The 22865-nt window shown below is 49.5% G+C and overlaps 2 protein-coding genes across 3 annotated transcripts in view; one reads left to right on the top strand and one right to left on the bottom strand.

Annotated features, from left to right (window-relative positions):
• Nucleotides 1-92: 92 nt before the first annotated feature.
• On the top strand, nucleotides 93-4112 carry ABHD15 (abhydrolase domain containing 15). The gene is made up of 2 exons (XM_032129653.1): nucleotides 93-1092; nucleotides 2341-4112. Exons 1-2 carry the CDS (start codon nucleotides 248-250, stop codon nucleotides 2816-2818), a joined length of 1323 nt encoding a protein of 440 aa, XP_031985544.1. The 5' UTR covers nucleotides 93-247; the 3' UTR covers nucleotides 2819-4112.
• The window catches only part of TAOK1 (TAO kinase 1), a 69052-nt gene continuing 49057 nt past the window's right edge, over nucleotides 2871-22865 (bottom strand). Inside the window, exons 16-20 of one of the 2 annotated variants that reach the window (XM_032129636.1) lie at nucleotides 21157-21360; nucleotides 20436-20675; nucleotides 16686-16898; nucleotides 15418-15600; nucleotides 2871-11984 (exon numbers count right to left, since the gene is read on the bottom strand). In XM_032129636.1, coding sequence (XP_031985527.1) covers nucleotides 11523-11984; nucleotides 15418-15600; nucleotides 16686-16898; nucleotides 20436-20675; nucleotides 21157-21360 — 1302 coding nt within the window. In that variant the 3' untranslated portion in view covers nucleotides 2871-11522. The remainder of the gene's footprint in view (nucleotides 11985-15417; nucleotides 15601-16685; nucleotides 16899-20435; nucleotides 20676-21156; nucleotides 21361-22865) is intronic. The other variant, XM_032129638.1, reaches the window with a different exon arrangement.

Below are 22865 nucleotides of genomic sequence, written 5' to 3' on the forward strand. Positions count from 1 at the left end.
GCTCCTGTGCCCATGGAAGGTCCGTGGCTGCAGGGGGTTCAACTCCCCCGGCGCCAGGCAGGGCTTGGCCACGTGTCTCTCCCGTTTCACCCAGTCCCCTTGGCCCTGCTGGCGGCCGCTCACGCCATCCCCGGCACAGCCCTGCTGTTTGCCCAGCCCCGGGGCTGGGCTTTCCCAGCACGGCCCCGCCATCGCTCTGCGAACCCGCCGACCATCGGGGCTGGCGGCTGGGGCTCCTGCCGCCTCCATGCTGTCCCCGGAGGGTTTGGTGGCCGCAGCTGCGGTGCTCATGGGGCTGGCCCTCCTAGCTTGGTGCCTTTGGGCAGGGAGGCTGGAGGTGCCTGGAGACGTGGGAGAGGAGGAGGAGGAGGAGGAGGAGGAGGAGGAGGGGATCCTCTTCATGGCCGAGGAGGGCTCGGGGCACTGCCGGCTGCTGTGCAAGCCCTCGGCTCTGGCCCAGCACCTGGTGCGGAGCTTGGGGAGGTCAGCGGCGCTGCGGGAGGGTCGCTGGCCGTGGCCGCGCTGGCCAAAGCTCCAGATGCTCTGGCAGCTCCTGCAGCCACCTGAGCCGGAGCCGGTGGTGGCCCGTGAGCTCCTGCAGCTGCCCGACGCTGGGGTGGTGGCCCTGGACTGGCTCGTGGGGCCGTGGGGGGCTGCGGGTGGCGGTGGGGGGGTCTCCAGCCCAGTGCTGCTGCTCATCCCCAACGCTGCCGGGAAGGTGACGGGGGGGCTGCTGCAGCTGGGGCTGCGGGCGCTGGAGCGGGGCTTCGTCCCTGTCATTTTCAACCGCCGGGGCCACAACGGCTGCCCCCTCACCACCGCCCGGCTCCAGCCCTTCGGGGACCCCGGGGACTTGCGGGAGACTGTGACCTACCTGCGGTGCCGGCACCCCTCTGCCTCGCTGCTGGCCGTCAGCGAGGGCTCGGGCTCGGGGCTGCTGCTCGCCTACCTGGGGGAGAGCGGCTCCTCCAGCCGCCTGGCCGCCGCCGCCTGCCTCTCCCCCATCTTCCGTGGCCGGGACTGGTTTGAGGCCGGGATGCCCTGGCTTTACGAGTGGCCGCTGCTCCTCCACCTCAAGCAGGGATTGAGCAGGTCAGTGGAGTCCCTTGGGCTTGGGGAGGTGGAGGAGGGACCCCGGGAACCCCTCAGTCATCCCTGGGGGTGTGCATGCGGTGGGTGCTGCTGCCGGCACCGGGAGCCTCAGTGCAGGGGCAGAGGTGCTGAGGGCAGCAAAATGTGCTGGTTAATGAACACCAGCCTGGAGCTGGCTGCCATGGGGCCAGCTGGGCCACCACATGTGTCCTCAGCCTGGCTGGGGCTGCGGCAGCATCTTGGGGTTCCTGAGCTGGGAGATCTGTCACCCCTGGGAGGGATCGGTGAAGCCCCTGTGTGGTGTTGGACCCCTAGGGGTGAGTGGGGCCGGCCCCTTGCCCTGCACTGCCCCTTGTCCCCAGCACCCGACCCTCCTGCTGGCCCTGGGGGGGACTCTGATGTCAACCCATAGCTGGACAGGGGGCTGTGACTGCTGCGTTCCCTTCCCAAGGGGTCTGGGTTCCCTCTTGCCTAACACAGCCAGGCTGGAGTGGGCCAAGCACCGGCTGGGACAGGAGACCTGTCTGCCAAGGCCTTGAGCAAGGGGCACTTCCCCGGGTGGTGCTGAGAGCTTGTGGGGGCAAAGGGATCCTGCAGGTGGGGGCAGATGGGGGCCAAAAAAATGCAGGTAAACCCAAAAACATAGGGGCAAACAGGTGACGGGTGCAGCCGTGCAGCAAGGTACAGTGCTTACTGCAGGGATGGGGTATTGGGGGGTGGGCAGCAGAGGGTCTCCCCCCTCCCTATTTCCCGATACCCACTGCAAATGCTGCTGTCACGGCAACGGAATGGGAGTGCCGGCTGTCTCCCGTTGTCATGGCATCCGGGCTGCGCTGTGGGGACCCTCCAGGATCCCTGGCAAGGGGCTGGGATGGTCCTCCCGAGCCCTTCTGGGGCTGGGACAGTCGAGGTCACCCCTATTCCCTGCATGAAGGGCAGGACTGTCGAGCAGCCCATGGGCAGACGAGCTGGTGGCACCCACGCTGCAGCATCCCTGTAGCCCCCAGCTCCAAGTGCCATCCCTATGACCCCCCACCCCTCTGGCAGCACGCTCCAGCCCCTGCCAACATTCCCTGTGGTCCCCATGCCATACAGTATCCCCATGTCCCTCCGTCCATAGCAACATCCCTGAAGTCCCCAGCACATCCATATGGGGACATCCAGTGTCCCCATAGCTCGCAGCATTCCCCAGCCCCCCGGCGGCATCCCTGCACCTCCAAGCCCACGGCGGCCGCCCCATTCCCGCAGGTACGCGGGGGCCCTGGCCGAGGTGGTGGACATGGACATGCTCCTGGGCAGCCGCTCGCTGCGGGAGCTGGAAGAAACCCTCTTTTGCCGGACCCGGAGCCGCCCCACCAGCTGGGAGTGCTACTGGGAGCGCAACGAGCCCCTGCGCGACGCGGACGAGGCGGCGGTGCCGGTGCTGTGCCTCTGCAGCGCCGACGACCCCGTGCGCGGCCCCCCGGCCCAGAGCCTGCCCACGGAGCTCTTCCGCAGCAGCCCCTACTTCTTCCTGCTGCTGACCCCGCACGGGGGGCACTGCGGCTTCCCCCGGCGGCGGCCGGGGCGCTGCTGGGCCCACGAGGCCGTGCTGGAATATTTCAGGGCCATGGCCGAGTTCCTGCGGACGGAGGAGCGGAGGAAGGGGCTGCCGCGGCCCCGCAGGTGGGGGGGTCCCTCCGTCGAGCCCCCCGTGTTCACCTGGCAGAGGTCCTACACGCGGTAGCCCCCCCCCCCCCACCCAGGGCAGGGTTTCACAAAGGCAGGCAGACACTCCGTGTACTAAAATTACTTTATTACAGTTGATTTTTTTTTTAACATTTCCTTTGCTATGATACAAAGGATACTTACAAACAAAATATTACATATGACCTTATTTTTTTTTTCTCTTCTCTTATTTTCTGACAACTTGGTAACAGCTTTAAATGCACAATCTATACAATTAATACAGGTTATATATGAGCTATAATGTATGTTGAACCAGAAGAATACCAGAATACTGACAATATACTGTACATTAAGCCTTACCAGTTAGTGCTCGTGGCATTTTCTACAAGAAGGAAAACGCACACCTGTAGATTCACTCATACCAGCTGGTGCTACCAGACACGGAAGCAGGAAGGAGTTTAATTCCCCTGGTTAAATCCTTCGTGGCCCATCACCGTGGTGCTGAGCCTGGAAACCTCAGACCAGTGTTCATAGTAAAACAGCAGATATGTGTGTGTTTTTTTCTATCTAATGCTCTGTGGCACAGCACGGCGCCATCCAGGCTTGGCCATACGTGGATGATGCCCCAGAGCAAATGGCCACGGCCCTGGGGCCGGGCGCTGGGCGAGCTCTTGTTGGGGAGCTGGACCTCGTTGGGGAGGGGGAGAGGAGGAAGAGGAGGAGGAGAGGAAAAGCAGCAACAGCTTTGCTGTCATCAGCAGGCAGCTCCTGGGTTTGTGCACATGAACAGGCGGGTGCCAAGGGGGGAAGAGCAAGCCCAAGGCACGGCGCTCCCGGCACGGCTCCGAGCCCGGCCGCACACGGAGCTCGTGCACGGCAAACCCTCCACGGGGTCGGGCAGCAGCTGCCCTGTGGTCACCTCCTCACCAGGAAAGGTTTGCTTTTGTTTTGCAGCCAAAGCCAGAGGTGTGTGGCTACAGGTGTGCACTTCCCCTCCTCCTGCCGGGGTCTACATCACACTGATAAGGTTACATTTTTGTTTTTTATTTAATTTTTTTTTTTCCTTTTTAAAGCAACCAGCAAGTGAAGCATTTTTTAGTTGACTGGCAAAAAGACCTGGCATTTGCACAAAAGCTGCAAATGGAAAAGAGCCATCCCCTCCTCCCACCCGCTGCATCCCAGCCCAGAAAAATCCCAAACTGTTGGCGGAAGAAAGAAAAAAAAACCACAACAGGGGTGGAGGAGAGGAAGGGGAGGGGGAACAGGTTGGAAAATACCAGGTTTGAGTTAACATTTCCTTGACTTCACACAATGCTTGTGCAAAAAGAAACATCCCCCCCCCCCCCCCAACAAACAAAAAACCCAAACCCAGAAACATGCTGGAAATAATGAAAACAAATGGAAAGTAATATATAAAATTAAAAATATAAATAGGATGTCTGGCTGACTGGTAGAAGAATAGGTCATTTAGGTTACAAAAAGGAATATACATTCAAGAGGCTCTGAACCCAGTGGGGTAACTGATGTTAAACTTGTGTTAATAGTTAGGCTAGAATTCTCAAGTTTGTCTTTAAAATCTTCACAACACAAGCAAGCTATTTTTAAAAAATATACACTATACACACCTCACACAGCTTCTCCTATCCGTATTACACACGTTACGCTACCCTCCCATCCACTACACCGAGGGGGGGGTCCCACGGCCAAGGGGCCCGGGGTGTCCCCCCATCCCGTCCCGACCCCCCGGCCCCGCGGTGGCGGTGGGGCAGCGATGGCTGCGGGGCCGGGCAGGTCGCTTGGCCCCTCCACGTCTTACCACAACCTTCTCAAAGCATTTACAAGTCACCAAAGGGCTGTAGCCTTTTATGTTATACACACTTCACTTTGCAACGTTAATTATTTACATCAGGGCTGCCCCCCCATCTTTTAGCTGTTTCTAGGCAGGTAAAAAAAAATGTTCTTTTTCCAAGCAAGCAGGGGGAAGAGCTGCGGGGGGTTAGGAGGGAAGAAAAGCTGAAGAAAGGAAGCGGGTGGTTTGCTTGCCAGAAGCCAAACCCGTACACGCACGTCTGCCTCTCCTTCTCTGATCCTTGAATCCTTACAAGCTCCCATTCCCTACAACCTCCAGGACAACCAGACCCGGAGAGCACAGCCTCACCGGCGCTCAAACTCCTCTGCTCGCAGCTTCCCGGGATGCTCAGCCCAGCTACTGACTCACAGGCCTGCCTCTGCCACAGGACACGGAGCACAAATCCTGACCATTCCTAGGAGCCCATGCCTCACTCAGCAGCAGGTCTTGCAGGGCAAGCCAGCTGCAGTAGGGCAGGGACACCGGGACCCCCACAAGACATCACACTGCACCCCCAAACTTGCTCTTGGCAGCTGCCACCAGCCACAGTTGGGCTCTGCCGGAGCCGTGCAGAGGCAGCGGCCGCTGACTTCAGCTCGTCAACAACCCTGCACTGATTTCTGCACTCTGCTGAGCTCAGAGTTGCCATAGAAATGTGTGATCCTGGCACTAAAAGCAGGCAACGGTCTCAAATCAAAGTCTTTTTTTGTTTCGATTTTTTTCCTCCAGTAGATTTAGATGAACTCGGGTTTAAGACAAAAGCAGTTGGAAGGGGAAAAACAGATCATTTCTAGAGAGACTGAAAACATAGTCACAAGCCGGTATTAAACTGCAGCAAAGAACCTGAACTTGGTTCCCGTTGAGTTCAGCTCCAGAGCAAGCTCGAAGCCACCGCTCTGTCCCTCGCACTGCCCTCCGTGCGGCACACGACGCTCACGGGAAGGAGATTCCACACAGCCATCAGGGAAAACCCAGCCGGAGGCTGGAAGCCGAAAGCCCCGGGCGAGCGGCTGTTGGCCTCCCCAGCTCGCAACAGTTAAGCACAAATTCCTTACAGCATCACTGGACAAGTCTCAGGGATTAGGTGCATGCTGAACTACGACTGGCAATTACAGTAGCTTTTTGCTAGCTGGCACATACTGTATCTATAAATTTTAGTACAAAAACTTAAAAAATACAGAAACTAGGTCAATTTGTTAACTACATATTTACAGATAATTACAATTCTTTTCGCTGACAATAATTAAACTAATTGTCAGTGAAAATTCAAACTGTGCATGTTCTGAGGTACCCGTACTCAAGGGTGGGGAGCGGGGCAGGGGGCCGGAGGGGCGAGGTGGGGGGAAGTTTCCCCCCGGGTTTGTTCACATCCATGGGGGCAATGCTCGGCCCTCCTGGTTCCTGGTCTCACTGTGTGCACTCAGAGAAAGCAAGGAGAGCGGGAGCTGATATTGGGGTCTATTTTCCCTAGGACATGGCTTTAGGATGTTTTGAGGATGCCAGGCAGGTGCAGAGCCAATGGCCATGTACCAAACTGCCTTCTCCCCCCCAGGGAGCCTTCAGGTGAAGTGCAAGTATCGAGACCCACAGCTCAGTGGTTAAGGTGCTTGTTTGCCGGCAAATCCGATTTACTAAGTCCCTCTCTAGCTGACAAAGGGCTCTCCTTCCCCCGGAGAAGGGGGCAGGGATGCAGCAGGCAGCATCACGGCCCCAGCTGGCTGAAGCTCATTGCGCAACAGGAACCCGGGTTATCTGCCGCCACCGCTCCCTGGTGGGGTGATGTTTACTAAAACCACTAGATCTATCAGATTTTCTTATTTTCTGGCTGTAAACAGCAACCCCCAACCCTCCAAAGCGCCTCACATGGATTTCTCAAAAGACTCCGGCTCAATTCATTTGTAAAAGTGCAAACTCAAACAACCACAGCAGAAGGACAGTGACCAGCATCCCTGCCTGGCTATCTACTGCTCCTCTGTCCTTGGCACATGGCTCTGGGCTCACTGTGGGCCAGCACTGGGGTGGGAACATCCCACAGGCAGGAGCACAGCCAAAGACAACACTACTCCTTGGGAAAGGGTAAGAATGACCCAACCAAATCTGAGTCTCTCCTGAAAGACTTGCAAGAGACCTTCCAAAAGGGACAGAGGGAAAATTGCCTCCTAATTCTCCAGTAGCACAAAGAGAGCCCAGGGTTGGCATTCTGCTGAGCTGGCAGGTGTCCTTGGGGAAAATGCGTGACCTGACACAGGCGAGAACTGCTTATCCCCTGAACTGACAGATGCCTCCCTAAGATGGGGTCTGTAGAGGACAAAGGAGGAGGTGGGAAGGGTCTTCACAGCTTGAGGAGCTGGTGGTGTCCAGCATGGCACTCGCCCCTCTACTATGAGAAAAACCAGGGCAAGATTTACTAGAACTGCAGAGCAAGCACCCAGGAGAGGAATGAGGCCATCCGCTGCTGGCTGGACTTGAGTGACGAAGCACACAGGCCTAAGAAGAATAAAGAATGGACCAAGAGCATCTCTGTGTGTATATATGTATGTATAGACCGTACACACACGTGTACTTTAAATCTTCCAATTTGGCTTCTCTTTTGCCCCTCCACACAACCTAAGAACCTCCAGGTATCAGACACACGCCAAGGCCATCAGTGTTCAGAGCTAGAGGCGGCTCCACCTCAGGAATGCCAAAAGCCAGTGCCGGTGCAGCGAGCCAAGACCGTGCCGGGCTTGTGATCTTTCGTGGCGAGACGCAGCTGGGGACTCTGAGCTCAGCCTGCTGAGCACTTCACCGGCCCACTCGCCGCCTCCCCAGCAGATCCCTACATTGCCTCCACTGCTTGCCTATCGCTAAACCGTCTTGTTTTCTTCTCTGCTGCCTTCTGACTTTCTGGTACCCTCAGGGAGCTCCTTCCTCTCCTTTACAGCACACCCACAGCAGCTACCTACCCTCTCACGCCCCAGAAAAAGCAAGCTGCAATTAGCAGGGCTGCACTTCAGCGAGGGTTCAGCCCTAGCACAGCCTGTGCCACGTCAGTGCCCTCGCCCTGAGAGCCCTGCTGAGGGGTTGCTTTTGCTCCCAAACAGGAGTGCTAAAGAACAGCAGAACTGAAGTGCCCTGACAGAAATGCACAGCATGAGGTGTGTGTGCACCTATACCCACACACACGTACATACAGAGTATATAAATATATACAAATGAGATACCATATATATATCCAGAGAGATGTGCGTATTCAACAGAGTAATGGTAGACAGTGGTACGATAGGATTTATTGCCTCTCAAGAAATGGCACGTAAGCAGGGTCGAGGGGCTGGGAGCCTGGAGGCGAAGGGTCCTGGGGGGTTAAACAACAGCATGGCCCCAGGACCACCCCAGCTGCACCCCCGTGCAGGTCACAGCGAGTGTGCAGCGCACGTTCTTCCAGCATGGGAGGGCTGGGTGGGACACAGAACGATGCCAGGCAAGTAATGGCTGCAGGGAATTTTTCTGTGGAAAGTTTGGTATCACACCACGTATTTAGTTGTTCAGCCTCTTTGAAGCTCACAGGCTTGGAGGGAATGCAGGTGAAACAGAGCTGTGGCCTCCATTTCAGCGCTGCCTCCGAGGAAGAAAGCACGAAACGTTCAACATGGACAGGAGAGGTGGCTGCTGGCTCCCTGGGACCATGGAGAACAAGGAAAATGTGGTCCCTTTCACTGATTTTAAATAAAATCAAAGGAAATTCGAATCAGAGGTAAAAATGCTGGCTACTCTGTTTTTTCCATCTCTGGGCTAAGCTACACCAGAACTTCAGGTCTTTGCAGAGGGGAGAGAAAAATAACCACAGAAAAAGAGATTTCAGGGGTCAAGCTGGTGATTTGAAAATACTGCAATAAAGTTTGCAAAGTAGTCCACACAGAAGAGTTCCCCAGTGTTAAATATGAATGTAAGAGATGCAAGAGAACATCTTTGCTGAGGTACTGGAGTAGTTTCCACAATTTACAGATTACAGTAATTTTAAAACCAAAGTTAGGGCATGACTGCAATGAGCACAACATGGAGCAATTGGCCTCACTTTTTAAAACACTTTACTTTCAAAAATAAGAGTTTGCAAACTGATTCAGAGAGTGTTTGCATCTCTCTAGTGCACAGTTGTTCATGTATCTCAGAAATAAACCTGAGATACATTAAAATTCTCAACACCAAGGGCCTCCTCAAATACCTCCAAGGCACAGCCTGACCCTGAGTTCCTCTGGCTACAGCTGTATAATGAGGTACTTCCTCTCGAGATCAGGCAGTTTTGGGACAGCTTTTCTTCCCCCACGTACACACAGGGACACACACATTTAGACCAGTTGATCTGAATCAGTTTTTGCAAACTATTTTAATTAAAATATTAACTTGTTGGAATAGTCCAGGTCTGCACATGATATACATGTAAAAATGGTTACTACACAATTCTTTTTGAATACAAAAAAGCCAATATGGGATAGCCATCATCTGGATTCAGCATTCAGTCATGCTTGACATTACACAAAGAGATGTGTTGAGAGTATTCTGTTGAAGTAGCTCAATTTAAGCCAGAGACTTTGACCAAATTCCAACCATAACAGAAGCAGAAGAATGAACCCACTGAACTTGCAGGTATAGCCTGTCCCCACTGTAGCTGCTGCTGTTTGGGATAGAGGAGCTGAACTCAAAATGCTGTGTTAGCACCATGCTTTGGGCACACCCTCCACACTCACATGGTAAACCCAATACAATTTTGGCCTTTCATTTGGTTTTATCTCTCTCCAAACCTAGGAAAACACAGGTACCTTTCCTAAATGAGTTTCGCTGCATTTCAACAACACTGCAGTGCAAAAGAATGACCCCAAAACATTCAATTCCACATAAAAACATAGCAGAGGAAAGGACAGGACAATTCACAATCACCACCTGCCCCTGGGAGCATCCAGAGGCACCTCCATGGGACCCACGCCTCATCCCAGGCTTCTGTCAACTGTTAGTACTACAGAACTCCTGACTAAGGGGCTGCTCAAACATATTTTGGTGGAGTTTCCATCTTCAATTAGAGTGATACACTACGTCAAGATGTTAGAAATCCCAGCTGGATTCACCAGACTCTGGCAGAGAGTTAAGGATTGGGAGTGGATGTTAATTTAGCTAACGAAAGAACGCCGCCCTGTTGAGTACTGAACAGCAGCGAGACACTATTTACTATATAAATATGTCACGTGGACAAACACATTCGGAAAACCTCGCTTTTGAGCCCTATAAACATATTAAAGGCAAATCCTAGAGTTAGCAGCTAGTGTTTTCTTCAAGATGATTAGTGTGCAAGGAAAAACATTTACAAAGAACCCTGGCTGGTCAGTCCCCAAGACGGAAATCTTTGCCTCAAACCAAACTTCATCTACCTGTTCTTCCCACAGTCCTGGCTGACCCAGACCGTCCTGGCACTGGCACGAGAGCATGGGGGCATCTCTGGTTCCCAGCACTAAGGGATGACGTGATGCCACAAAGTCGTTCAGTTATGAGACTCCCTTATCACTGTATGGATTTCACAACCTCCTTTGCTTCCTTTCAGTAGTACAGCAGCTCCACTGAGCCCTCTGGAAGTAGTGCCTTCTCACATGGTGTGATACGCTGCCAAAATATCACAGCATCTCACGGGACTGTAAAAGTTGTGAAGTATTGCAGCAATGAAAATAATAAAAAAGGAGCCTCACATGCAGCAAGATCTACAGTGGTGATGTGGGTTAGTCATCAGCTGGGAAAGAGTCATTGGCTCAGCTCCTCCTGGTACACCATGGCAACTAAACATTTCAACAGTTGGCTACATGCTACATGTAAACAGGAAATTGCAACAAGCCAAAAAGGTAATAAATTGGTGGATGTAGTGTGTAATAATGAAAAACCCGATCAATGGCATTTTGTGACTATGGCATCCCTCAAAACACCTCTGGCATTTGAGACTGATTGGCTGAAAGTCTAAACATTTCTGAATGGAGCAAAAAGGACTACGCTGGGCTCCAAGAATTATTCTGATGCTTAGCTAAAATGAGATGTCACAGTATTAGCTGTACAAGTGCATTTACTTACGCTCCTCTGCCCAACCTCATCTGAGCTACCAGCAGCACAGTCGGGGAGTGCCAAAGCAGACAGACAATTTCAAACATTCCTAGCCTGTTCTCTCCAGACAGGTTTACCTACAGAGTTCTCGGGCAGCTGACCAGTGCCTTCTGAGAGAATGTCACTTCTTACACGACACGGAGCGGGCACTTGGGTAGAAGGGCCCTGTTAAGCCCTGGTGTCTCTTGGCCTCTCTTCTCACCTTCTTCCTCACCTACAACTCTTTGAAAATGGCTCTTGGCAGAGGCAATACCCTAGAAATTTATCCAATGTAATGACAAATAAAAATGGAACAGAAGATCCAGCTGTTCCTCCCCTGGATGTTGGTTTAAAGGCAGCTTGCCTGGTTTTTGCAGGGTGGCAGATCGAAATTTATGGACATGGGAGGAGGTCTCCATTCTCCCTCAGACTTCCTACATGGATGGCATGATGAGGGCAGTCTGAGGCCCTTCTGTCCTGTCAGTGTGATGACCACCAGCCAACTCTTCTGACTAATTGCATATATTTCTCAGACGCCCTCCCAAGACCCCTCCAAAAAGTAAAAAAAAAAAAAAAAAAAAAAAACCAACAACAAAACAAAAAACCAAAAACCACCCCCCCAAACCCTGCAGCCAAATACTATGACATCCCAGTTAGTAAACACAAAACATAATGCTTTACAAAATGAATACAATATTCCATGTGCACCCAGCTTCCACACGTCAGCACCGCACTGAGGAGGCTGCTGGGCTGGTGTCTGTAGGCAGTTTCTGTTGGCAGACAGCTCCAGTGGAATTGCCACCCTCAGTTATTGTTTAAGTTATGTATAAGACATGTGTGAACCATTGGATATTTGTGAAGTAACACTTGTGCTCCTGCTCATGCCCTGCTCCGTCCGTCCCCCAGAAGCTGTCCGCCTCAGAGCCTGGGGGCTGTTGCGGACCCCTATAGCACTACTTCGAGGTACCCCCTGCATGGGCCCCGAGGGGTGACCCCATGGCTGGGGTCCACCTTGCATTGGATGGCCCCAAGCTTGCGGTGGGCCACCCATGGGATGACCCCAGTGAGGTCCTGCACCCCCAGTAGGATTGTGGGACCAGCCAGAAGCTCCCGGGTAGCTGTGGCTGAACGCCTCGGGGGAGAGATTAGAAAGAACCATATTACTAAAACCTAGCCTCATGCTTTCTGAGTCAAAGGCTTCGATCTCGCGAGCTTGACGCTCCAGCAGGCTTCGTATCCGCTCGGTGCGCTCATTCTGCAACGCCAGCATCTCCTCCTCAATCTAGGAAGGAAAAAAAGAGACAGTCTGTAGCAGCAGGACAGGCACAGCCTCTGGAGGACCTGTAACAGCTACTGAGGGACCTTCTCCCTGTGTTTGTGCAGGAAACTGGCTCTAGATCAGATGTCCATGGACATGCAGTCTGTTCTGAAGACAAAAGGGTGAATTTTTTAAGGGTTAAGTCCCGCAGACCTGCACAGGCCAAAGCATGGTGAACACCAATTGGAGGGTGTTGGTCCCTGTTCCCTGGTGAATACACGAATTTGAGGGACGCAAATCCAAAGTGTGCACTGATATCAACAGCTTGACATAGATTAATCTTTTAAGATGCAGCAAAGTCTACAGCCTCCATAGAAGCCTACTGGGAAAGCACCTTCAGGTGCAGCCTGCCAATACAGCTCATGGTGACCTTCACTGTTTGTAGCTGAATCTGATGATGATTAAGATGATGACTGCTTTTTTCTCCAGGATTCAATGAACAAGCCCACATTCAGCTTCCTCCCTAATGTTCACTGGCCAGATTTTCTTAGCTCATGTATTTATCACCTCCTTTCCTAATTTGGTTTTCTCATATTTCACTGCCCTGACACTTTCTCCAGGGTGTGTGGCTGAAGGACATAGGCAGTGCTGTTTGAGTTGTGTGGCAGATTATTAGCTAGATGATATGCAAGCTGGCAACACCAATTTCTCCCCCATAATGGTGTTCCAAATTGGTTTCCAAGATTACTTTGGTAGGGGCACTGGGATCAGCGCTCTAAGTACTGAAAACACAGGACTATGGCCTCCTGACACCCATCAGACAGTGATGAAAGCCTTTCTTATTGAAATCTTTGCAGTCAGGTGGAGAACCAAAACCCATTATCTTCTTGCCAGAACTGAAAAAGCTACTTTTGGCCTCAGTGAAAAAGACCAAATGGGGAAAAAGCAGCAGCCAAGACTTCTAGCATAGCTCAGTGGCATCTCCCTGCTGTCAGCAGCAACACGGCCAAGAGGTGTTATCTCGGTCTGTGCTGAAGGCACTGGGCAGAACCTTGTACTTGTAAGCACTCTCTTGCCTGAGTCAGGGAATATGCAAAGCAATTTCATCTGGAATTTAGGAAACAATCTGCTCCAGCATGAGTCATCTCCTGAGCCATTTGGGGCTTTCAGAAACTCATTTTCCACTTGCCTGTTACTCTAGGTGAGTGACAGACTCTGCACTGAGCAGCCCTGCTCACTATTCCTGCTGAAAGCCACGAAGGCAGCAGAGGAAGAAGGTTCCTTCTCTAACATTAGCTCTTTAAAATGCTCTGCTTGTTTTTTCCTGTCCTGCTATCTATGCAGAATCCTCCTTTTTCAATGTCTTCAGCATGTCATCGTTTTCAGTCTCAGTGACAGGTCTTGGTGCAACTGAACTTCACTGAAAGGCCTGACACTGTGTTAAAGTGACATCACTCAAACCACTCTGAAAATGAAGTGTCTGAGACATGTGGGAAGGAAACGACTAAATCTGAACTCTTTTAAAGACACTCTTGGGACATGCTCATTGCTGGTGCAATACAAACAACATTTCACATCAATGGGGCTTGGCTAGTCCCTCCTTACTCCAGGGTTGGACACGACACGCATGCTCTGGTGAGTTATGGTGATGGGCACCACCAAAAATAAAGAGCAGCCTGCTGAAAAGGAAGCAGATTTCTATGCATACGCTAACTTCCGGAATCTGGTTTATTATTGAACACCAGGGACTGACTTTGCCACAGGCTACACGTTTATCTGTGCATATAAATGCAGACATTCATCTCGTGCACATACCTGCCCTTTCTCTGGCTGCCAGCTTCAGTTAGCACATGCCAGCAAACACCAGGTGACATTGCTGAGGGACCCACACCAGAACACTCGCAACTCTTAGTTCTTACAAAAACAGAACATCACCTCTCCTCCCAAAAAATACCCCTGCAAAAGAATGATGTGTCTGCCTCTGGACCCACATGTTTGCCCTTGAGTCGCTGCCAAGTGGCTGGAACCCCACCAAGGTCTCATTGCTGGTGCATGACTTGTGATTTTCATGTGCCAAGACTGAACGTATTACTACAGGAACCCATGAAAGCTGAAGCACCATCAATTTCTTTGCTATTCTAAGGCAATATAGGGACACAAACATAGAAAATTATGCTAAGTGATATTTTTACCAGTTTTTCCTCTCTGTGAAGTAGTCTTGCTACGCTTCCTATCCCCATTACTGATGCCAAATCCTCCACAGGGGTTTTCCATGCACAGAGACTTCAATCCCGGTACACAATGAAAGACTTCTACAACATTATTATTGGTTGATGTGCATTTCTTTGAGTTGCTGGCCTCACCGCAGCTTCTAACACTATCTGCAATATGTGCTGCTCCCACAGAGCAGGGAGCACTGGCTCACTGTGGCACTTCCTCCCCGAGCAGCTCATGCCACCAGAGGGCAATGCACCTCCAGAAAAATCCATATTCGTGCCAGGCTGTGATGGGAGCTGGGACCAAAATAACCAGCAGTGGTGTCTAAAGGCAGCTATTGCACACGGGTGACACACAGGAACTCTGCCTTCCCAAATTCGCCTATTTCCTGACAACAGCTGCCTCCCCGCAGAAGACCAAAGCCCGACAGGACTGTGCCGCCTCCCTGAGGGTGCTCCCTCAGCTGGCCGCGAGGTGGGGCAGTGCTCTGTGGACTATCCCAGCATCCATCCATTAGCCCCTGGAAGAACTGCAGTGTAAAGAACTTCGAGGCCACAGAGTAATCGCCCCTACAAAGTTGGGAACTGTTGTGTGAATGGCAATGGCTGACACCTACAGGGTAAGTCCAAGGGGAAAACAACTGCAGGAGGAAGGCTGACAGTGTATTTCCTTCCACCAGTTTTTGGTGCATTTCCCTTCCCTTGGTCTGTGTAGGCCACTCATATTTCTACACACACAGGTCTGGCACAGCACAGAAAAGCAAACTTCAACAAGGAGCACCCGAATACACAGAGCCAACTACAAGCTGAGATCTGGGGAGCATGGGGAGCCATGCCTGTGGCTTTGGCTACTTCAGTTTGCTAGTAAGACACAATTTCATAGGGAAACTGCAGCTCCCAGCTTTAGGTTGTTACTGTGTGCTCCCTGATGGGCCAGGGAAGCCAATCTCCAGCTCACATGCAGAGAGAACAGCTCTCTATCCCTTCTGCCCAGAGAGGCCAGTTCCCTCTGGCAAACTTCAGGCAGCTCTATCCCAGCCAGAAGCTGCTCACACAGGAGGGCTGAGCTGGCAGAAAGTTTAGTCTATGCGCCGCTGAGCTTTCAACCCTAGAGAGACAAACACCCAAATGATCTGTGTTACTATATACAGCAAAGTAAGAGCAGCTTCTCTCTCACTGGTAAGTGGAATTTAAGATCTGAAATACGGAGTATGCTAAGGATCCTCACATGCCCATTTTACCTTCTGCTCCAGGAGGGCCCGGCGGAGGGACACCCTCTGCTCAAGATCACGCAGCTCCCGATCATGCTGGGCTTCTGCCTGCATCTTGATTTTACTCTGATATGCGTTCAGCAGCTCCAATTCTTGCTGCAGCTGCATCTTCAAAACCTGGCACTCTGCTTCCTGTGCCTCATCCAAACGCAGCTGGGAAAGACAGACAATAGAGACGTTTCACCATGGGGTAACCACTGCTGACACTCCAGGGGAGGACCGCGGGGAGAGGGAGAATGGGTTGGGACATTGTTTTCTTAGCAATACAATTGGTCTCTATTGTACTTCACTTTGCTGAACAGAGGACCTATAGTGACAAAGACTGGTGACAGTGAGCCCACAGCACTGATGCAAGTGATGCTGATGAGCAGTGGCGCCTCAGGAACCACGATCCACACTGCAGAGACCAGACTGCTGGAGGTGCAAACATCCTCAGCTCTCCTTTTGCTAGAGGCAAGAGAAGCTCTCTTGCTCTGTTCAACTGGATTAACCAATTACCTCTACCCAGGAGACTTAAGTCCATAGCCCTGCCAATGCAGGACTTTGGGCACAAGGATATAATGAAATAAACCTAAAAGCAGTATGATACTGAACTTTTAATCTTCCCATCACAAATGAAGCCAGCTACCCTGCCTCACAGCGTTAAATTTGTGTACCAAGTGATGTGAGCAGGATGAAATATGCAAGAATTGCAAAGAAAAGTGCACATTTAGCTGTAGCAAGGACTCGAAGCATTGCTCATGTGGTCATTCCTTAAAGAAGGAATCCCTTAAAGGAGGAATCACAGAACTTTCTCAACACTTTGACCTCAGATTTACAGTCAAAACTGTGGACTCCTCCATGACTCAATGAGCATCTTCCACCAGTGGCACATGCTTTGGTTGGTATCATCAACAAATCAAAACCTAAATGAGTTAAGACAGCCAGTTGCACACTATTTAATGATGCTCTAACAGGGATGTTTATATTGCCATATTTCATGCAAAAGCAGTCCTCTGGCCACACAGATGCATCACTTTGCATCTCTGCAACAGCAGCTTCAGCTTCAGCCTGCCTGGAGGGGGTGGTAGGTCTTTCCTCTGCATTTGAACTCAGCTTTCTAAACACAGAGGAAGGACTGTGCAGGGAATGGCGTGTGCAGCAAGGAAGCAGAAAGCCTGCTGTCAGGATACAGAGCGGTTAAAATGCAAACATCCCTCTTTGGCTGAGGAACCCTGGGTCCCTCAGAGGCGACTCACAGCTTGTGTAGAGAGCATTTCATTAATGCTGTGATCATACTGCTCAGCCAGGATAGCCAGCTTCCGGGTCTGCTCCTCCTTGAGCCGTTTGAGGACAGCTTTATGTTCACTCTTTGGCGTGGTCTCCAGCAGATGGTTTCTCAGTGCTTTGTACTGTCTGGTTTGGATCTTGCATGTATCCTGAAACTGCTTCTTTATCTGTAGTTCTTTTGACTGGAAAGATGGAGGGGACACAAAGAAAAAACCAGCATGTTTCAAATGAGTGAAATATCCATTCAAATGGATATTTAGGATTACATTAAGGATATGAGTTCAAGAATCCACAAATGTATATTAACATCTACAGTGCAAGGAGGGAAGCAAAATACACAAGAGGCAATGACTATTGCTGCAGCTGCTTTGACACTGCTACTGTGCAAAACAATTACAATACAGACACTTTTATAACAAAGCTCCAGCCTAAATACAGCTGTCTCTGCACAAAGAGTCTCACATTTGTCACTGGACTGGATCCAGTCCTGGGTGTTGCTTTTCAAGAAAAGTTCTTGAGGGACAGGACTAATATTTACTAGCACCAAAAGCCATACTTACACTACTGTGCTTGTATGGCACACATATATATGAACAGCACTTAATGTTATGAAAAGAAGCAGATCTGCTGCATGGGAAAGGACAGGAAAAAAGAGCAATGCTTTTTCCATTGAGGGTTTGATGAATATAAGATGTACTCTAACCCTTGATATTATGAGCCTGGTTTTCACAGAGAAACCCAAAAAATACTAGATGCTTTAAAATGTACACCACAAAACAGTACTATTGTGCTGGTCTAGCAAACAAAACAATTCCCCAGTCCCACTGGAGGCTTACTGGAGACGGAGTTTTCCTCACTTTGCACTTGCTAGCATCTCTGTATTGTTTTAGAGACACAGCTGTGCTTGCACAAAGGGCTGGGAAACACCAACCCTAGAAAAGGTATTGGGATCCACTTTTGCTGTATGACCTTGAAGGAACTGATTTTCCTTTTCTTTTACCTGCCTTCAGAGCAGCTTGTGAAGTTTAACAGCTAGTAAGTGTTTCAAGATCCTGAAAAGGAGGGTGTTCTGGAGTTCTCTGTATCTTTCTATGGGGTGGCTGGCAGGGATACTTCTAACAAAGCAAAACCCAGAAGTGATGAGTGATGATGGTTAACTGACAGATGATCAAGTTCACCATGGCATGAATAAATAAATAAATAAACACAAATCACTAAAATCAGACATGAGGGCCTTCCCACTGTTAGGCACCATGCCAAATACTGAAGCACTAGAGGCACAAACAGCACAGGACCAGATTTTTGTTCGAGTAAGCTGGAAGAGCTCTGGGATCTGAACCAGTGGGGCAGATATCTGTGCGTGGCCACATCAGCCCCTCCACTGCCTGCTCCTGGCACTAACTCAGGGCTCAGCAGGGCAGGTGATAAGCACAGCACTTGCAGCCACCTCGAAAGCTGCAGTGGGATCAAACAACACACCCAGCCCAAGCACATTTTCCTGCACAAAACAACAGAAACAGTTCGCTAACCTGATGCAGAGAACAGGACAAAGATGGGTTTCATTCAAATCAAAACATGTATCATGAAGAGGAATGCATCACTTTTAACCTTTCTGAATTTCACAGAAAGTTATTTCCTTCCAGGAAACCTTTAAGGTTGTTTCTCACTGCCCTTAAGGGAAGTGTCAGCAGGTTACACATTCCCATCAGGGACCTGGTCACAGCAAAACACTATCAACCTATTTTGTCCTCATTTTCTATGAAGTCTTGCTTGGACACCAGACTCTGTTTACAGGCTTCCAATCCAAAGGCTTTAACAACAGGAAACAGAAGGGAGGGGTAAGATTTCCAGTCAGACTTCTGACAAGATCATTTTGACCTAGTATTGTGAAATACCAGCAAGAGGATATTTGCATCACAATTAACACACTCAAAATAATAACAGCTGTTTTCACTGAAGGGTGAATTCTAGTTATGGGTCCTTCTGGTGCTGTCATAGAACAGACACTGACCGTTAAAAACCTGCTTCCAGGACAAAGAGCCTCACTAAACAACAAAGGGAAAGCCTGAAATGTGCCCTTGAGGGAAAACGTTGCTGGAGAGAGAAACTGAACAAATGGTCAAATTATCTATTCAATTAAGAATACTTGCCTGCATTAATCAGAAGCAGGAGAAGGAGTTAATGCTAGAGAACAGCCTTGATAAAGAGGGGATTGTGCTACAAACCCAACGGTTGTCCACGGACTGTGTTGTTAGCACTGCATGTACAGAAAGGTGCAGGATTGACAGCTCAAGCCTGAAATCCTTCACTAATCACAGAACAGCCATGCAAAGCAAAGTGCAAGCTTTCCATGCTCCCTGCAAAACGCTCCAGCCCTGTCCTCCCTGGAAAAGGGAAGGGGTTGGAGAATCTGCAGAGGTGAGAGGGCAGCAAAGCCCCTGCAGCACAGAGGTACCACAGATCCTGCTGTCCCGACTGCAGCCAGGGAAGGAGAATGGACATGCTGTCCACTCGTGTTTGCACCACATCACCTTGGGGAGGCAGAACTCATTCATGCTAATCTCAGAAGGATCAACCTAATACAGCTGCTTCAGTTTTACTCAGCTCAGAGTGCAGCACAGCTTCCCTGTGAAGTCATCAGCTATTTATACACTATATCCTTGGAGATTCTCAACAGTGATCAGATGGTCCCTTGTTCTCACAAGCCAGGTTTTCACTACTTAATATTATTCTAATATTAACAAATCAGGTACAATTTTTTCTTTTCTGAAGTTCTGTTTTCAAGTTGATTATTTTCTCTGTAAGAAGATAACTTGCAGGTGGTAAACACTAAGTCAGATGGAAAATACCACGAAGAGGAAAGATGCAGAACAACAAAGAAACCCCATGCTCAGTATGCCATACACTCATTTTGCTACTGGCACAGCTGAACACTGGGTGGAGAGAAGTCTGCCCCCTCAAAGGAAATGTACCAGGCAGCTTTGTGAAAGGCCTTATACTCTCTTCTCAGACACTTCAGAATAAACCACTGGACTTCTTTGGATGAAGTGAAGGTTTAAATGAAAATACTAAAAGCCTTAATTACAGAGGCCCCATAGTTCTGGTCAGCCACCACAGCGAGAAGGGCAGTATGAGAAACCCAGGAGAGACACATAGCAAAGGTCAGCGCCAGGAGCTTCCTGAGGACACTGCACTTGGCCAGTGTCTCTCTCTTTCCCCCTCCCCACTTGCCACCATGCCAGCTTTAATATAAAAACACTAACCAGGTGAGTTAGCCAAGACAACGGTGCAGTTCATTTTGATGCACACAGCAACACAAAGCTTTTGGGTTTTGTTTTTAAATGACACTGCTTCATTACAGAAATACAGGTTTTATTTTTGTATATGGGGGAGAGAAGGATCAGAAAATGGTGTAGGAGGGGGAAAAAAAAAGCATACTGCAAACATTAAATGCATTTTAAACTACCCCAAAAAGGAAGGGACATTGCTGAGAAGAGCTTTTCAAAGAAAAGGAGGGACTAAAGCTGCCGTGGCCTGCCTGCAATACCCTGCAACCCTGATCACCACTATGGTACTCCTCAAGTTCATGAGCTTCAAATCACTTTGGCCCTGCCTGCACTGCGAACAGGTTGTAATGGACCACTTTTCCATGGACTCCAGCTCTCACCTGGAGTTTCTACATCACTTAGTACCTTCAGAGTTCCTACACCACTTAGTACCTTCAAGCTCTTGGGCTGCTGTCGGACCTCCATGACGTGCTTGCGCCGCAGCTCCCGCTCCCGGCGCTTGTTGTATTCCAGCTGGTTGGTGAGCTCAGTCTGGTGCTGGAGCCGGATCAGCTCGCAGCGCATCTTCTGGATGGTGCTGAGATGGCGGAACTCCAGCTCCTGCATGGACTCGTGCTGGCGCAGCAGCATGGCGTGCTCCAGGTCCTTCTGTGTCTGCCTTTTGTTTAGTTCCTAACAGGAGGACAGAGGGAATTATTAGGTTCTTTGTACTTACTTGGATTTCCGTTCACAAAGTGACATTTCACTTTGTTTGCAAGGGCATTTCTCTCTTTCCAAGGCATCTGAGGACAGACCACAGAGTTTCTTGGTCTTATCAGCAGCAGACAGCAATGCCACCGGTAATTTTTCCTTCCTCATTTCACTTTTCTTCTTCCTGTTCTAGATGCTCAAGAGGATTCACAGTAAGCATCTTCTGTTAACTGCTGTGTCTGATGACTTTTTGGACCTAACAATTCTCCTGCAAGAGGGCATTAATCTGTACACTGGATGCCACAGGAATTACCAGATGGCACTGCAAAGCATCAAACCACTGTTCTACCCAAACACTTTGGATGTGATAATGAACACTTCTGTTTGAGTTGGATTGCAGGTGGTCCAGTGAGATGCACTTCCCACAGGTGCATCCAGGTCTCATCTCTGCCTGTTCCCTTACCTCCCGAACCAGGTCCTGCTCCAGGTTATGGCGGCCCAGCAGCATCCGTCTCTTGAAGCGGCGACACTCCAGCTCCAAGTACTGCCTCTGACGCCTCAGTAAGTTGGCCTCTTCCTCTGCCTGGAAATGCTGGATGTTCTCCTTCTGCTTGGAAAGCCACTCCTGCTTCTCCTTCTTTGGAGTGCTCTGGTTTTCATTCAGCTCCTGATAATCGCAAGGTAATTAATTGTGGAATAGTTACATTAAGTTCCTTGGCTAATAAACTGACTAATAAACTACTGAATTATGTTCTACCCTCTCTTCTCAAGGTTGGTGCCATCTCAGCCTCTTCAAAATGCATCACATCACATAAGGTACACTAAGGAAATACCAGGAGATAAATCGCAGTGGAGCCACTTTACCACTTTTTCTTTGCACTGACCAAAATACTGGTTTATGTCCACAGTTTCCAGACCTACATATTAGCTGAAAATGTCAAAATGATGGGCTGCCACTGAAAATGCTTGGAGGTACTGCCATACTGCCTGGCAAACATTTTTACAGGCTCCCAAAGGACTGAGAGAAGGAAAGCATTGATGTCCTGTTGTTCAAACAGAATCAGAAAATTTTTTGTGTCTTGCTTGATCAGAGCATGTACTCATTTTACAGTAACTCATCAAGGCAGAGCTGCTCACTGAGATGCCATAACTCACAAAAATAATGTAAAGAAGTTCACAGGTAAAACTTAAAGAGTTTCCACATTTGTACTACATTCAATGCATCGCTTAAAGTATCTTTGGCAAAAGACTCTGCTTGCTTGGATTACACACTAGAGATGCCCATGCAGTAATTAAGACTTGTTGTGATACATTTCAACTGAAGTATGAGACAGAACTCCTCTGTATTTCATCAGTGTTTCTTGGTGCTCTGTGATCTACTGCCCACTTAGAAAAAGATTCCATATTATTATAAAGAGCCCACGCTACTGTAGTTTCTGTTAGATCTTTCTTGGCTCTGCTGCTCTTTAGCCTTTTTTTTCTCCTGGGAAATGCCTACGTTTGGGAATATTCCCCTTTGGAGCAAGTTCTAAAGTTGTGTCACACAAGCGGATGCTTGAGCATTAAATGGTTCTTTCAAAAAAATTATTTATAGTGCTTATGGTTTCAATCACTCCAGAAAAAGAATCAGGAAGTTTCATTCTACAGTTTCTCTGCATTTCACAGGGATCTAAATTTTTACTAAAAAGCAATGATTATTAAATAATTACACAGCTTTTTCCATTAAAATTAATAGTGCTTTACAGGTATTTTCCTTACAAAAAATGCAGATCATCTTTATTGCTCTGTTCTCTTGCTCCTGTACAGAAATATCATTAAGTGATAAGAAACTTCACTTAACTGCTGCAGTGAATGGCCACTACCTGCAACAACAATGTATAACAAAAATCTTCATGACCTTTCATAAACTACCTTTTCTCATTCCTTAGGATTGCCAAATTCCCATGTTTCTGGCTAAAAAGCAGTATTAAACAATGGAGAGGTTTGTACTTTCACAAGTACAAAACATACAGGTATCAATAACTAACTAAATTCTCTTACTCAAAGGTCAAAGATATGGAACAAATATAGTACACAGAGGACTCTGCTCACAAACTGCAGAACTCACTGCAGTCCTATGGAAGATCTCTGGTGCACAGCGTCACTTTTATTTCTGAATGTTCACCACTCACA

Source organism: Corvus moneduloides, chromosome 20 (assembly GCF_009650955.1).
Source record: "Corvus moneduloides isolate bCorMon1 chromosome 20, bCorMon1.pri, whole genome shotgun sequence".
Classification (NCBI taxonomy): Eukaryota; Metazoa; Chordata; class Aves; order Passeriformes; family Corvidae; genus Corvus; species Corvus moneduloides.